Raw genomic sequence first — 17480 nt, 5'->3', positions numbered from 1 at the left:
CTGTTTCTTCTATCCCTCCTATGGCAAGTTCATGTAAGGGACATGCTTAAAATGAATATGTGCTGTTAGAATGTACAGTGGGGTGACAGGGAGCTGTGAATTCTGACCACTAACATATTTGGGGCCCTCGAAAAAAAAGTACTAAATCTTTTTCAGAATAACTTGCTATTATAATTGTTGTTATTATTATTATTATTATAGTAATAGAATAACTTCCTTTTTTAATTGTTATTAAAAGTTTATTCTACTCATTTGAAAAGAGTTTTGAACTCAGTGTTAAAGGTAATGAGTTATTTAAATACCTTAATTCAACTTAAATGGAGTAAGTTAATGGTACTCACATAGATTAGTTTAACTCAAATATTTTGTAGCAATTGGTTTCCTCAAACGGTTTGAGTTGCCTTAACTTATTGGATTTTACAGTCCTCAGTTGGAGTTCTCTTCATTTATTGGGTTTTACTGGGCTTAAATTGCTTTGTTTACTCAAATGGATTAAGTTTACAGTACTTATTGGTTTGCAAGTTAAGTTGCCTTAACTTTTTGGGTTTTACAGTGTATTTTTATTAGAAGTAATAGTAATAAAAAACTTCCATTATAATTGTTATTATTAGCAGTAGTAGAAATAGAAATAGAATAAATTCCTATTGTATTGTTGTTATTTTTATCAGAATTAGTAATTGTAACAGAAAAACCTCCTTTTATAAATGTTGTTATTATTAGATGTAGTAATGGTAACAGAAAAACTTCCTATTGTAATTGTCGTTATTAGTATTAGTAATAGTGTTGTATTCCATTTAGCACTAGTAATAACTTAATAAATAAAATAATTTGTAATATGAATCTTCAGAATGAAGTTATTATTAGCGCTATTATTACAACAACAACAACAATTTCAAGTAATGCTTAACTTTATTACAGAATTAATAATTATTATTATTTTAATGAAGTTGAAATTTGTTAAAAAAATCTTAACACTCTTATTTAACCCATTAAAAAAATCTAACTGCATTCAGCATTTACCTAAATTTCTAAATCAATTAATTTAGATTAATAAAATATACTCAATAGCAAGTTACAATGTTAAAAGTTAGAGAATTCTATACAAATAATTAGAAAATAACAATAAAAAGTACCTGATAAAATAATAACAAATACTGCTATTACTATTGTTATTGAACTCTTAATGTAATTTTACTGAGAATAGTAATATTAAATATTACTGCATTTGTTTTTAATTAATAACAACCATAAAAATTATATAACAATAAAAATATAAATACTGATATAAAAAACTTTTAGCACATTATCAAGCAATATTTACAACAGCTGCTAGTGTTTCTACAGTCAAAACAAAATATTTTTGCTGCTTTGCTGTTAAAAGAAGCTAGATTTTCGGAATAACTTAAATGTTTTATGTTCAATCCACTTAAATTTGTTAAGTTAACTTAATCGGTTCATTTTGGGTAAACATAAGAATGAATGAATGTTTTTACAGTAGTTTTTTAAGTATAGCATATAATATAGTAATTATGAGTTAACAATTTAAGTCAAGTACCAACTCTCACTATTGTATAGTGTCTTAATACTTGTCTATTTGTAAGAAATTTGTCGCAGCAAAAAAAAAAAAAAAACAGATAAAGTTTATCACATTTTAAAAATATAACTTTTCTATAATTATTAAAAAAATCTAACACTTAAAAGTCATAAACAGCAATAATTAATACACAAGATAAAATACATAAATAATAATATAAGATAAAAACTGTAACAGTTTTTGTAAGGTTTACTTTTGATAAAAAATTGCACAATTCTAGAAGGATTTACACTTAAAATGAATTCATTTAAAGTCTCTCTGGTCAAAAAACATGTTCTGATAACATTTAAAATAGGGCATTCCATAAGTGTATGTTTAACAGTTTGGTTTTTGTTGCAATATTGGCATTTGTAAATCATATTAGCTACCAATGACTATTAAAGTACAACATTATCCACAGTCTATTAAATGCTGTTAAAATTATGTTGTTTTGAAGTCCTAGTTACATGCAATTTCAGACCGAATACTGTAACGTTATTCAAAGCAGTATTGTAAATAATACAGGGAGCGTTGTCAATGATCAAAAATCAACGAATGTGCGAATGAATGTATGAATTTTACCTCAATGTTTTTAAGTACTTACTATGCAAGCACGCATTCTGTTAAGTTCATACCCACAACCTAACCCCAACTATAACCTGAATAACTATTAATAAGCAGCAAATTAGGAGTTTACAGAGGCAAAAGTTATAGTTTGATTTACTTATAGTGACAATTGCACCTGTGACTAGGCATGGGACGGTAGCAGTTTTCAAGGTATAGAAAAGTCAAGGGTGCAAAACCTCCAAAATTTTCTGCAATACCATACCTGAGGTATATACAAGAATTTTTATTTATGTTTTTTTTTTTAGCTTTTAGGACAACAGCATCTCCAACAGTAAAGATTTCTAAAGATGCTGTTTAAGATTTTAAAGAAATCTGTGTTTTGAAACAAATGAAAACAGCAGAAATCAATCATTTATTTCAATTATTTAGCCTGACATGTTTACTGCTCCAAAATATTACAAATATTTCTTAAAATAAAAACTATATTGTGGTCAAATGGGCGAAAAGTTTTTTTTACCCAGACATTAAAAATAAGATATTTTAGAGCAGTAATCACAATACCTCGAAACCGTGATACTTTTATCCAATGTTATCATACAATGCCTACCTGTGACTATTAAACTAATTATCGCAGTAATGACCGCTGAAAACAACAACTGTTGAACACTGAACACTCGAAACGATTTCTCTTGTATTATCTAAATCAATGCACCTACGTTTTCACACCTGCAGCCACGACCTGACATTAACTGAGGTGTCAATGCTGAATCCCTTCACATGACAATAGCGTGCTCCTCAATCCAATGCACTACAAAAAAACAGCAACGCGAGCACATTGCACACAATCCAAAATCATCTTCTCTCAATAACATACTCAGATCTACATTTAACTCTATGGAAGACAGAAACGATCGCGTGCGAAAGTCGTATGTTTTCCACCTGCGTGTAGGACTTGTTTAGGAGCAATATGTTTATGCACACAGCAAGTAACCCCTTCAAACCCTGTTACCCTGGACGTTAGTAAAACACACAACACGAATGCTTTAGAGTTACCTGTTTAGTCCGATCTCCTTTTACAGATGCTCTGTGAACTTTGAGAATGCTGGATGTTGTTTGCTGGCTAATACAGCCAGATGGAGCGATTAGTTATGCATTCAGTCAGATGCAAACATTTCTGCAAGCCCAGCGCCAGCGGCTGAGCTTGCATATGAGAGGTAAGTCGAGAAATGCGCAGTTCATCTTATTCTGGCAGAATAATTCCGTTAGTGTTGTGCTGTGGTGTCCGTTAAACCCTTCGGTTGAAGGCTAGCTAAGCTAACGAGGTTAGCGGGCTAATTTCAGCAGCTATTTTAAATCCAGGACGCAGTTTCTTCTCGTTAAACTCCGGGTGTTTGCTGTCGTGAATGCACTCGCGTGACGATGAGACGCTTCTTTAGTCGCTCGCGGAGCTGCAGTGCCGCTGTCATCCACGTCAAATGGTCATTTGTGTGTTTAATTCTCGCGTTGATCTCTCGCCACCGCCATTTTCATCCTCGAGCTACACAAACAAACAGGAGGATCGCTCACGTCACTCAGAAGGTGCGCGACTGCACTGATCTCTATGGCATAGTTTGACTGGGTTGCTCGGCGACACATGATTTGGGAATCTGATTGGCTGCGAGGGTTTGTGTGTTGTTGAAGAATCGCTGAGTTGCGTAGGTATGGACGTACAATGAAACGATCCATTTCTCCAGTGTATTGCAGATAGCGCGGTGGAGGCCCATAGGGGTATGGGTTTGAATGGAAGTGTGTTAGGTTTTCATTGATTTTGCTTTAAACTTCACTTGACGGTTTGTTTGAGTTATTATGCTTTTGTTTGCTTGTTTGATTTATATGGTGGCAGGTAGTAGTGTTTTTAATGTGCTTCCTCAGGTGGTGAACTTCTGTCACACAGAAGGAGGTAAAAGCAGTCAAAAATGTACAAGAACTTGATTTATTAATTTTCTTTTCGGGCAAGTCCCTTTATTAATCACACAGAAATGCCAAATGACCCAGCCAAGGCTCGAAGCAGTGACCTTCTTGCAGTGAGGCAACATCGCTAACGTTACCCACTGCGCCACCACACCACCCCAGACCTTATGGGTCATTCCTGGCATTCAGTAATATTTCAGTTCCCCCATATTTTTTTTAGTGGTTGTTGACTAAAATTACATTTTAAAAGCATTTTTCATTGATTTACTGTGTATATTATAATAAATGAAAAAAGTAAATTAAAAGCATTTTAGCATAAAAAAATATAATGTTTCTGTCACAAACCAAGATATTTGTCATTTCTAAGGCACTTCTTTGAAATTTCATGTAGAAAAAAATTAATAAAAGCACACAGTGTCTAGATTTTTTTCAGAATTAAAACGATTTATTTGTGTTCTTTTCTGTTGATAAATAAAAAATAAGATTTTTTTTATAAAAAAAAACAGACTGCAAAGTTATGTCCCTCAATATAAACTCAACCCCGTCACGCCAGCAATTGTCCACCTATACCAATTTAGACTCCACTCTTATATGACATCTCAGACAGAAAGTGACATAACTCTCTTTAACAGCATGGTGCAAAAGAAGGCAAGATGTATTTTAATTTATTTAAATTTTTATGTTTATTATAGTTAGGAAGGGTACGGTCAAGCTTATCAATTCAACCCCGTAACGTAAAATTAAGATGGAATATGATTTTTTTTTGTTGTTGTTGTTTTTTTTTCAAACAATATAACATATTCTTGTTTAATTGCTGCCATACAGGCCCTCTCTTTTAAACCACGAGGAGCAGAGGTCACTTTGTTTTAAAAACTCAACCCCATTAGACTCAACCTAATTACACATGTCATTGTGTTGGGGTTGTAAACACAGAACTGCCTCTCAATTTACTACAACTTCTATGTTTAGCTGCTTTGACACAATCTACATTGTAAAAGCGCTATAGAAAAAAAGATGAATTAAAAGCCTACATATTGTTCTTTTTACTTACTGTGCGTCTTTAAGCTTAGAAATAAATAAGGCTGCTATATCTTTTCTAAGAGAATTGGTTTTCTGAATAAGATGATAAAACTTGCGACAATGCCATTGAGAATCCTAAAACATGTCAGCAACTTGTTAAAAAATGTTAGCAATGTGCAAGAACACGCTAAAGATTTTAGAAACACTAAACTTGCTAGCAACAAGTTACAGGGTGATTAATATGCCAACTTGCAAAACATGATATTCAATTCATGTTTATTTCTATAGCGCTTTTACAGTGTAGATTATGTCAAAGCAGCTTAACATAGAAGTTCTCGTCAATTGAAACTATGTGAGTCCAGTTTTCAGAGTTGAAGTTCAGTTTAGTTCAGTTCAGTGTCGATTAATTTTCACTGCTGAAAGTCCAAACAATGAAGAGAAAATCTCTTGATGCACAGCTCCACAAGTCCCAAACCAAGCAAGCAAACATATATCAATATCGTAGCACCTTGTTAAAACTGTAAAAACACAGTTTTTGTTAATGACATGATGTAAACATATCATAACATACTTATAAACAGGCTGGCTGGCGGTAATGGTAGTAATATGGTACAACATATTAACATCTATCTCTCCTGCTAATAAAATATAAAACCTTAAAATTTTAAGCTGTAAAACTGCTTGTAAATTCATTCATTCTCTGCTTTGTCCCTTTATTAATCTGGGGTCACCACAGTGGAATGAACCACCAACTTATCCAGCATATGTTTAATGCAGCGGATGCCCTTACAGCTGCAACCCATCACTGGGAAACACCCTCACACTCTCATTCACACACGTACACAATGGTCAATTTAGCCTACCCAATTCACCTATAGCGCATGTCTGATTGTAGAGGAAACCGACACGAACACGGGAAGAACATGCGAACTCCACGCAGACTTGCCAACTGACCCAGCCAAGACTCCAGCAACCATCTTGCTGTCAGGCGATTGTAATACCCACTGTGCCACCGTGAAACCTTTTAAACTTTGAGCTTTAAAATAGCTTCAAACCTATTGGTCAGGCTTTTTCAACACAACGTTTAAGTTTGTCTTGAGGAAATAGTTTTTTTTTGTTTGTTTTTGTTAAGTTATTTAGGAAAATCTGCACTAATAGTGTAGGCTATTAGTTTTCATACATGCTTAATAATGCATATTTAAATTAAGAAATGTAAGAATTGACAGCCTGCAGAAGGGAAAACTTCATTAGTTTGTCACGTAACTTCTTAAAGCTTATGTGTGAAATGTAAAGCAAATTGTCGATGAAGTAGTAATCACATGGTGATGAACGTGAGTTATCTGATATCAGTGGCAGTGAGTGAAATGTAATAGACACTCCGGAGCGAAAGGGGGCAGTATTACACAAAAAAAGGAAAAAACAAAACGTCATCTTTGTGCGACGGGAATTTGTCACAGCAAACGCGATGGCAGAACCAGGGTGCGTATTTTACTTATTTCGAATCTTAATCAATCTGTGATGAAGATCAAAACTACTATCTAGTTTTTTTCGTTTTCAGCGTCTATATAGTGTGTATAGATTGTTGGATACAAAATTTATCCGGATGACACAATGTGATGAGGGTGATTAGTTAAAGTTTGTTTTCACATGGATCGACTCTAGTCTACCTGAACTAACATGAAAGTTGTTTTTACTATTGTTTTTTTTTTGTTGTAATTTTACTTTAGATCTTAAAGACTGTCTGGCTGTTCTGTCATGTGTAGATGTTTACAATGGACGTACTGTCACGGAATTATTTGTAGTTTTGGAGTTCGATGGCAGGGCTCAAGATTAACATTTCAGAGCAGTGGCACCGATGCCACCAACTTAAACATATGGTGACATACGCTAATGATTTTGTGTTTGGACAGTGCTTTAAAAGAAATTAAAAATAAGTAAACCAACACTAATAATAAATACAGAGATGCCTCAAAGATATGCGAACAGATAATTTAATCTGGGTAAATTTGGTTGTTTTCGCACATTCAGACTTTCTTTTGAATAAATTAACTTGGGAAATTTTTTTTTTTGCAGATTCAAAACAGGGAAATCATATTAGCAGGCAACAACTCTCAAATAGTGCTAATGTTGTTTTGAAGGCATACTTGCATGCGATTTCAGACCGAATATTTTAATAGGTAAACAATGTATCGATAAACATAACGAATTTGTGAATATAAAATCAACTATGTCTCAATAAACTGATTAAAACTACATCAATGATATTTCTTGATAAAATTATCTGTGGTGAGGATACTAGTCGTAGACACAAAAGTTCCTAAAGGCAATACCTAGATTTAATACTTTCCTTGCTGACATTTATTTCAATATTGAATCTCTTAAGCTTATTAATAATAATAATAGAAATAATAAGTTTTTTAAAACTCATGATAATATTTTTTTCTTAATTATTTAGGCTTTGTAAAGTTTTTGTTGTTTTGTGTGTTTTTCTTATTTTTTCTTCTTGTATTTTTTTATTCAATGCAGTGAGTGATGTTATTATTCTTCAATTTAATAAAAAAGGATACTAGTCATATTGAATGTAATGATGCTACCGTTTTATAGTCAGTTATCATGCTTTAGCTTATTTGTCGTAGCATTTGCTAACAGTTGTGAGACTTTTTTTTAATTAAAAGCAACAATAAAAATAATAGCAAAAGCTTTTATGTTCAGTGATGTATATTTTGTTGTGTTTAACAAGTAAAATCAGTAGACAGAGGGTGTTAATTTACAGATAAGTGTGGTTACATCACTGAGTCAACTTCTTGCTGCCCATTCCTTTAAATTAAAGAGCATTGTCTGTTGATTCTTTTTACAGGTTTTATCTTTATATTTGTCTTTAAATAAAACATTTAACCTCATCATAAACAAAATAATAGTAGATTGAAGCCATGCAGATAATGAATTGTATAAGGTCTTATAAAGTTTGTATTAAAACATTGATATCTTTTGTTCAGAACTGAGAAAGTGATCAAGCTTGTTCCTGAGAATCTTCTCAAGAAACGCAAGGCATACCAGGCTATCAAAGCCAATCAAGCTAAACTTGCTTTACAGCAGAAGAAAAGGGTAAGAATTCTTCTATGTTGTTAATAGTCCAATAATTACTTCAGAAATAAACTAATAAACTAAATATTTCACCAGGTCCAAAAAGGAATCCCCTTCAAGTTTAAGCGCTTGGAGGAGTTTTTGCAAAACAGCAGGAGAAAGCATCGAGATGAGACCAGGCTCGCCAGACTCAAAAAGAGACCTCCACCACCCATGCCACCAGCCAAGAACAGCCTGGCATTCGCTGTCCGCATTAGAGAGTAATTTACACTCATGCCTCATTCACAATGACATTGAAGCTGTTCTATTATGCTGCTACACTTTTAACTTTCTTTGGAGTTTAATATCGCTGTTTGACCATGAGAAAATGTACAAAGCACAAATTATACTACAGGTATGATTTTTCTGGACTCCCTCAAACACCTTGTATCTAGTCCAAAATGGAAGTAATTTTTAACTTTTTTTACCGTTTTCACTTTTATAAGGTTGCATCTTATAAAAAGAGCATAATAGGAAAACTTCAAAGTAAAATTTGACCCAAAAATATAATTGCATCATAATTGACTCGCCTTCATGTTATTTCCAACAATGTTCCATGTTATTTTCACGATGCGTCATCAGTTGACCATATTGGAAAGCAAAGCGTAAACAATGCCACTGTATGAAACTTGCATATTTTGCTGATTACTGCTGTTGAAATAAGTTTTTGTCAAGTTTTGGCCTGTACTTAAGCACTGAAGAGTACTAAAGACCGACAAAAGTGAGCAAATTAAACAGAAGAGAGCCTATTAAACTAAGTTTGACTAAATATTACATATTTTCACACTTTACCAAGTTTTCTGTTTAATTTAGCACCTTATACTCATTTTTCTCTGGTTTTTAGACAGCAAAAATGCAGAACAATATATTCAGTAATTGATTATTGTGCGATCCATGATGTTGTTTACATCTGAGCATCTACGTCATAACTGCACGTATGGGTAACTGATGAAAAGATGCAATAAACTTCTTTTTTGTGACAATCAAAAGTTATGTTTGAAATAACATTACAGTATGTGATGACATAAGTTGCTTTTGGATTAACCATCCTTTAAGATTTATTACCTTTGTTTTTATTAGGGTTTAATTTAGATTTTTCATTTATTGTAGGATCAAAGGTGTGAGCCCTAAAGTGATGAACGTTATTCAGATGCTGAGACTCAGGAAGATCTTCAGTGGCACCTTTGTCAAAGTCAGCAAGCATTCAATAAACATGCTTAAGACTGTGGAACCTTATGTTGCGTGGGGGTAAGTAATTATATAGCGAAATGTTTTTTTATTTAAAAACTAAAGGCTGGAATGCACTTCGTATCAGACACTTGCAGACTTGGTTGTAAATAGTTAAAGTAAAGCTGAAGGAAACAGCATGGGAGTTGCATTGGGTCTTCATGCAGATGGAAAGTAAAGTAAATCTTATATTATTTAATAGATGGATAGATTGCCGCTGATTAGGTGCCCATGGCTGCTTTTGCTCTCCCTACATGCTACCCATGTGCCAATTCTGTTTTGCTAGCTCGTTTGGTTAAAGGAATAAGTCTGTAAAATAATGACCGATTTGTGACACACTTCTTTATTGGTGGAAATTGTTGTGGTGGAAAAGACATGTTCCAGAGTTTAAAAAATTGTGTAGTGTATACCAGCCTTAAGACTTAGCTGGCACCATTTTCTGTCTTTCTTTTGTTGAATTTCTCTTGCTTGATTTATTGTGATCGCTTACATAACAGGTATCCCAACTTGAAATCAGTGCGCGAGCTCATCTTGAAAAGAGGCCAGGGAAAGGTTGATAAAAGAAAAATTCCTCTCACCGACAACACACTCATAGAGCAGCATCTAGGTATGTTGTTGATGTAGTAGACACATTTCATGAACTGCTGGGGATTTTGGGCTACTTATAATATTCCTTTCTGTAAATTTATTTATAAAGAACTTTATATATTTTACAGTCTTTTATAAATAAAATTGGGAAAATGAAATCTCTTACTCCCTTTACATGTTAAGCAGGTATTTGCATGTTACTTTAAAAGACAAAGTAGCAAAATAAAGCCTTTATACATTCTGGAATGAAACGATTGTCTTATAGTGTTGACATTATAAATGATTGTAATTGTTTCTCAAGGTAAATATGGCATCATCTGTTTGGAGGACCTCATCCATGAGATCTATTCTGCTGGTAAGAACTTCAGGGTGGTGAACAACTTCCTGTGGCCATTCCGTTTGTCAGTTCCACGACATGCTGCTAGGGACAAAGTTGGACTAATGAAAGATGTTGGAAATCCTGGACCTAGAGCTGAGGACATAAACACAGTCATTAGGAAACTCAACTGAGCAAATAGACTCTCGTGGACTGTTGTTTTGTTGCCGCCATTCAGAATGAACATACAAAAGAGAGAGAGCAGAGCCTGTTTCTCATTGTGCCATCACAATTGAATGTCCAATTCAAGTGGACGTTTCCTCAGAAGAATACAGGAGTTTACTGTTGACCTTTTGAAAAATTGAAACACTGCTGTGCAAATCTGTCAGTTTCTTTGCCTTGTAAAGTTTGTGGATTACTTTTTATTAAACAATGCAAAAATGTCAGTGTTTGAGGGGGTTTATAGCTGTCGAATAACTTACCTGAAGTACTTTTCAGCCATCTTTTTTGTGCTTTTAGTGGGTATAAAACTAGCATGGCTATTTCCACTTTAGAAGTGCCAGTCTGGAAGTATTGAGTCCAGGAGAGACCAAACTTTTTCATGAAGGGCCACTGTCCTGCAGAGTTTAGTGAACAAATGCCAAATTCCTCCATCAGAGATGAAACCTTTTATCAATGCTTACATTTTAAACAAGTGGCAAAAGGAATGGGATGCATTAGAAAACAATAAATTACATGAAATCCAACCTGAAATTTCACACAGAATTTTAAGACATTTTAACAATCGATTTGATCAAGTAGTTTTTACCAGAGGTGGTATTGGGCATACGAGAATAACACATGGTTTTTTGCTCCAAGGTGAAAACCCTACTCGGCGTTTGTGCTGCAAAACTCCTCTTACTATAAAACACATTTTACTGGACTTATTTTGCTTTTACTGATTCCAGAAGCCTTTTTTAAGAAATAAACTCTTTGAAGGACATTTTTAACAAAGTGAAACCAGAAAAGATTTTAGAATTTTTATCATGTATTAAAACAAAAAATCTTATTTAATTTGTTTTATTTTGTTTGTTGATTTTTAAATTGTATATTTATTGTTGAAAGATTCCTGCCATGAAAATAGCCTTGGTTGCTGACATGGCATTAATTAAAAAAATACATTACAAACATTACCTGCAGAGTTTAGATTCAGTTCTAATTAAATGATACAAAGCTCGCTAATCAATCTATTTAGATTCACTATAAACAAGTACATTGTAAAAAAAAAATGCATGGTTCCACACAATGCATTCATGTTGTCCTAACACAAATCGATTAAGTTACCTTAAATTTAAGTGGTTTGAACATAAAACAATTAGGTTGCCCCTCCGAAAATCTCAAGAGATATTTTAGTTTATATTGAAATAAGTAGTTTAAACAAGCAGCCAAAAAAATTTTTTTTAATTGTGCTGGTTTGGTTTAAATTCTAGGAAACAGGCTTTTTAGTAACAACATTGTAAAGTAATTTATGCAGGGTTATACTGTGGCTTTATTGGAGACTAGTTTAATGGTTTGACCTTTTTTCCCCAGGGCAGATATTTAAATTTTGCTGTTAAATATGTTTTTTATGTTGAAAAAATATATAGATTTATAAGATAGATTCTAAATTATTTTATTATTATTCATAAAGGAAATAAGCGTTAAAATATGAAATAATTATTACATTCAGTTACTAGACATTAGTGCATTGTGACGGAATTAAATGCAGATTCTGTATGGAGCTGTGTTGAAGAATTAGCAGATGTGTGGTCTAAACAAGTCCATCTACAAAACATAAGTCTGGATTATACTTTATGAGGTAGATACCAATAAAGATGATCAGTAATTTGATATGTGTTGTTTACAATAAACTGTGTTTTACTTAGTTGCATTTAACCACTCAGTTTTAATTAAGGACACACACAATTTAGGGAAAAATAAAGATTGGAAACTTGATGTTAAAAGATGTCTCATTACACAATAGACTGTGCAGTCTTTATTATCATTATGTCTAAAAATTAATTTGAAATTTCACATGAAATACACAAATATTACTTACAGGTTTTCAAAATAAAAGTTATTTGTTGATATTACAACTGGGATTGACAACAACTTTTGTCAAGTGGTGTGGACATGTTGAATAAATTTAATCCAATATTTTGTAATACAATCTTGATACTGAGTCTTTAGTTTTTTGTTATTAATGATAACAAGAACAAAATGAGAATTAGGGACAATACGGACCATATATCAAAACAGTGCCAGTGCTCATTACAGTGACAATACAACTTAATATATAAATAATGTGAAGAGGAAAGTTTTATGCAATAATAATATTATACGCTTGTGTACACTTTACAGTCTCTAATAGTATTATATCTTTTTGCCCTTAATCATATTTACATTAAATAAAATACATTTTAAAGATGTTGGGGAGATAATTTTAGGAAAAAGAACCTTATTTACTCGTAAACCATTCCAGCCACCATTTCTATAATTAGAATTACATAGCATGGGCATTAAATTGCAAACAAATTCCTATTAAAATAAATATGGTATCATTTTAAGATTTAAACTGTTATTTATGCATGGACCACATATACAGAACAATGGCTGGGATATACTAATCGTATAAAGAGCACAACAGAGTTACACATAGAATCAATAAAGTAAAACAAAAAATATATAAAAGGGGGTGGCGCAGGTAGTGCTGTCGCCTCACAGCAAGAAGGTCACTGGTTCGAGCCTCGGCTGAGTGAGTTGGCGTTTCGGTGTGGAGTTTGTATGTTCTCCCTGCATTCGCGTTGGTTTCCTCCGGGTGCTCTGGTTTCCCCCACAGTCCAAAGACATGTGGTACAGGTGAATTGGGTAGGCTAAATTGTCTGTAGTTTATGTGTGTGAATGAGTGTGTGTGGCTGTTTCCCAGAGATGGGTTGCAACTATAAGGGCATCCGCTGCATAAAAATGTGCTGTATAAGTTGGCGGTTTATTCCGCTTTGGTGAGCCCGGATTAATAAAAGGACCTAATCAGAAAAAAATGAATGAATGATTTAAAGGGGGTCGTGAAGTTTTTTTTGTTTTTTTTTGTGCATCAATCAGTACATTATAAGGAAAATGGAAAGACAAAAAGAAAACATTTTGAAAAAAGAAAACAACAAAAAACAAAAGAAAAACAGATGGGCTATATACATCACACAACAAAGAAAAAGATTATATAATTTACAAATTTAAGTTTTTTTTAAAGCCTTTTTGTAGAAGAGTTAGAAATATTTTCAAATACTGCATTTCAGTAAGCAAAATATATATATATATATATAAAAAAAGGTTTTTGGTTTGACAATTGTACATTTATGTATAAAATATAAAATGTTAATAAGACAAGAAGATTAAGATAATATAATTAGTTTTTATGTAAAGCCTCTGTTTTATAATAAACAAAACCAAACAAAACATTTTCCCATAGTTAAAAAAAAAATCTATCAACATTCTCAATTACAAAAAGGGAAAAATCTTTTCAATTAAATTAGAATAAATGCATTGCCAAAATAAGTGAACTAGGGACTCAGGTTGTTGCTTACTAAATGAACAATTATAATCAATGTCTATGATTGTTTAGAGACTATTCACTGGATATGTACGATGGATAATTCTAAATGAATGAGATTCTTTTATCTTATTTGTAATTAAGTAGCTATGTGGGAGGGGGGTCGTGAAGTAAATGCACTAGTGACGTTCCAGCGTGACGTCAGGAACACATGTATCAACTACGGAGCAGCCAGCAACCTTTAGCGTGATGTCAAGGAGAGAAGGGGTGGTCTGAACCGACACTGCTTTAAACCTTCCTCCATTCATTACTCATTATTCATCGCCTGAACTCTGACCAAGGTAAGATAATGCGTGATGGCTAAGCGGAATGAATGATAAGGTCGCTAAAAAGCCCTGCGAGCGTACACCGCGCACTAAAGCCTGGACATCTTCGTTGAATATAATGGAAGCCTTCGCAGTGTAGACGTTATTTGTCTGTTTGTTTTATATATTTGTATGCCTTCAGTCACGCACGCGCTGTCGTGACGATATAGCGTCAACCGTTTACATCAGCAGCATATCATTTCCTATTGGCATCGTGGTGTTTTCCGCAGCTCTTGTATGTTGTGAAGGACAGTCAGTCAGTAAACATTCGCGTGAACACCTTGTGGTTGTCAGTAACGCAGCTTTTTCTAGGTTCACGTTAAATTGGGTTTAACCTGTAACTTATCTACCTATGAAATCAAACACGCGCAAATCATGTCTTTCTCTATGGAAGGCCGTTGGGGCCAAAACGTCTGCAACAAACGTGTTAACGCGTAATTGCGTGTTAACACGTAATTTACGCGTTAACACGTCATTTACGCGTTAACACGTTGGTACGTGTTAACACGTCATTTACGTGTTAACACGCAATTTACGTGTTAACACGTTTTTTTTAAACTAGTCTCATTTTTTAAAGTGCTATAATTTATTCATTCCCTAAACTAAGCTTTTTTAAAAATGTATAATGTTATGTATTGTATTATGAAAGGCCAGACATCTTCTGTAATGTTATGTTTGATGGTATAATAATGTATAATAATAATAATGTTTGTTATTCAGCTGCTGAGATTACTTTGAAAAATGTGTCCAGAGAAATCAGAATGAGATTTATTTGACAAGGGTGTGCAAACACACAAGAAATGTTTTTTTTCTTCTCAGGAGCACAGATACATAAATACAAATCAACACAAGAAAACAGAATGACATAAGTGGATAAAGTAAATACAACATTTTGGTAACAAAATCATAAACAGTAAGGGTTGTGTATATTTATGACTATAAAAACAGGCAGCAACTGATCTAATAATGAAGATCTATAAAGATAAAGATGTTTAGAAAGGTCAGGCAGGTGCACAGAAATAATCCTCTCTGCTGTGCTGACAGTCCGCTGCAGTCTTATGTCTGATTTGGTGGCCGATCCAAACCAGACAGTAATTTAATTTTTGTCAGATGAAGTGGCGGCAGATTCTACATTCTCATACTGTATATAACATGTCATAAATTACTAAGCACAAATTATTAAATGCAGAGTAACCTATCTTGCTGAGGTTTTTGTCTGCAAATAATTTACATATTGTATGACTAACATTTTATAGCAATCCTGTTTTCTTTATAATATATATTTATGCATGTAATATGTATTTGTTTGCAGAACTTTGCACTAGATATTTTTGTCTCTGTACTGGAAGCTCCAATCACCAAGACAAAACACTCCTTTGTGTAAACGATTGAGGTAAAAAAAAAAAAAAAGCCAAAATTATGATTTACTAAATCAAAAGTACAAGATAAAGTCAAAATAATGATTTAATAACTCAAATTTATGACTGAATAATTCTGTAAAAATTACATTACAACAACAGGCGGTAAAAAAAAAAAAACAATCTAAATGTGTAACAATTTTCTAAATATTTTGTATAATAAAACCTGATATAGTTAAAATGTTTTACATAATTGAACATTCATGTGCATATTTGTAATTATAATGGACACACACACACCTTCACCTTTGAACTTGTGGGGGAAACCAGAGCACCCAGAGGAAACACAAGCCAACACAGGGAGCAGGAATGGGCAAAAATACACTGAACCACATTTTAAAATAAAATCCCAAATCCATCAATTTTACATGTATCAATATAAACTACAAAATACAGCAGCCACAAATGTATCAAAGTAAAATTCTATATATCTTTTATTTTAAAATACACAAAATACTTTTACAAGCGAGCAGGAAATTTCGTCACAAAATAGGCATATTTGGTCACCGTTCACCGTTACACTGACTACATTAAGTAAACAATGTTTGACAGCAACATGGCTTAAGCAAGTTTAAATCAGCTTATCGGTCAACGCATTTACCTCTACATGAGGCATTTATAAACTCGTGTTTCTCTTTCATTTAAAAAAAAAAATTGTACAAAATACATACAGAAAGTCCTGTCTTGAAAATGATCTCTTTAAAAAAAAAAAAAACATGTATTGCAGATAATGAGTTAGACTAGATCTCATCATTGTGTTTTCATCCATTGAGTGGCCAGTAAAATTTACATAATCTCTTAACAGTCTTATATTTTAAAAGGGTGTTATATAAAGAGGTTATCAAAATTGTTTACTTTAAGTCTAGTTTTGTTTAAAAGGTGTAACAAAGAATTTGTAAAAATATATATACACAATATATTTGTGAAATAATATGGAATTAGAACTTAAATCTCAAAGTACACAAAATACTATATAGCAATGGAAACGCAATAATGGTACAATAAAGGTTATCTGGCTTTAAGGCTTGATCCAACTACAAAAACACTAGTGACCAATATCACAACCACAAGTGAACAATAAAATTATAAGAAATATAAAATTAATTAATTAATTAATTAATTACTGCTGCTACTGCTACTGCTATTCCTATTCCTATTCCTATTCCTATTCCTATTCCTATTCCTATTCCTATTCCTATTCCGAGCTGGGGAGAAGTGTTCCTCAACTCTCTAGCTTCAGAGGGCTGTATTTAAAGCCAAAACACTCTGATTCAGGCAGATTCATAATGATTAGCAGCTGGGAGCTAATTAACCTGAGAGCTGGTGAGAGACCAGGGTGGAAAAGCAGGGTGGAGCACAACACAATATGCAGGGCCTACACATAAAATTGTGTTTTAGCGATAACTAATGCAAAACATAAAACATGACATCTGTAAAAACCTGACATCTGTAAAAATGGACTTATCTGTTTTTGCGAAGTCTGGAGTCTAGAGTTTTTGAACAGTCTGTATAGGCTGGAGTATTATTAAATATGTGTCTCATATACTGTATTGTGCCACTTTGCAATCTTTAGACTGACATCTTTCCTCTTCATTAACTATATAAGTGCACCTGCAGATCAAAATTCTGACATTTGAAAGAACCAATGAAGTATAGGTGTCCCCACTGTAGGACTTATTTTTATGTGGTGTATCTTATTGTCTTGGCATCTGCATCAGCAATCCATCCATTTGTGCAGTTTACTCATTTTCTGAAGATTTTTTCAGTTCTT

At 33.2% G+C, this 17480-nt stretch overlaps 3 protein-coding genes and 1 long non-coding RNA gene across 7 annotated transcripts in view; 2 read left to right on the top strand and 2 right to left on the bottom strand.

Annotated features, from left to right (window-relative positions):
• Positions 1–3687, bottom strand: part of ncoa1 (nuclear receptor coactivator 1) — a 112116-nt gene extending 108429 nt beyond the window's left edge. For both annotated transcript variants that reach the window (XM_087298453.1, XM_087298455.1), the window contains exon 1: positions 3194–3687. The gene's annotated coding sequence lies outside the window, so the exon portion shown is untranslated. The remainder of the gene's footprint in view (positions 1–3193) is intronic.
• Positions 1–17480, bottom strand: part of LOC147839397 (uncharacterized) — a 765501-nt gene that overhangs the window by 121839 nt on the left and 626182 nt on the right. The gene's annotated exons all lie outside the window — the stretch shown is intronic.
• On the top strand, positions 6546–10810 carry rpl7l1 (ribosomal protein L7-like 1). 2 transcript variants are annotated; one of them, NM_199590.1, is given in 6 exon segments: positions 6546–6589; positions 8107–8215; positions 8291–8454; positions 9344–9481; positions 9958–10067; positions 10350–10805. In NM_199590.1, coding segments are annotated over 6 exon segments (744 nt in total). In that variant the 5' UTR covers positions 6546–6575; the 3' UTR covers positions 10559–10805.
• slc5a6a (solute carrier family 5 member 6a) overlaps positions 14170–17480 on the top strand; it is a 40581-nt gene continuing 37270 nt past the window's right edge. Inside the window, exon 1 of one of the 2 annotated variants that reach the window (XR_015517806.1) lies at positions 14170–14267. The gene's annotated coding sequence lies outside the window, so the exon portion shown is untranslated. 2 annotated transcript variants of the gene reach the window in all.

The sequence above is a fragment of the Danio rerio genome, chromosome 20, assembly GCF_052040795.2.
Source record: "Danio rerio strain M-AB ecotype USA chromosome 20, GRCz13ab, whole genome shotgun sequence".
NCBI classification, from domain to species: domain Eukaryota; kingdom Metazoa; phylum Chordata; class Actinopteri; order Cypriniformes; family Danionidae; genus Danio; species Danio rerio.
The sequence above is the reverse complement of the archived record's forward strand: the minus strand, read 5'-3'. Positions and strand labels throughout refer to the sequence as shown.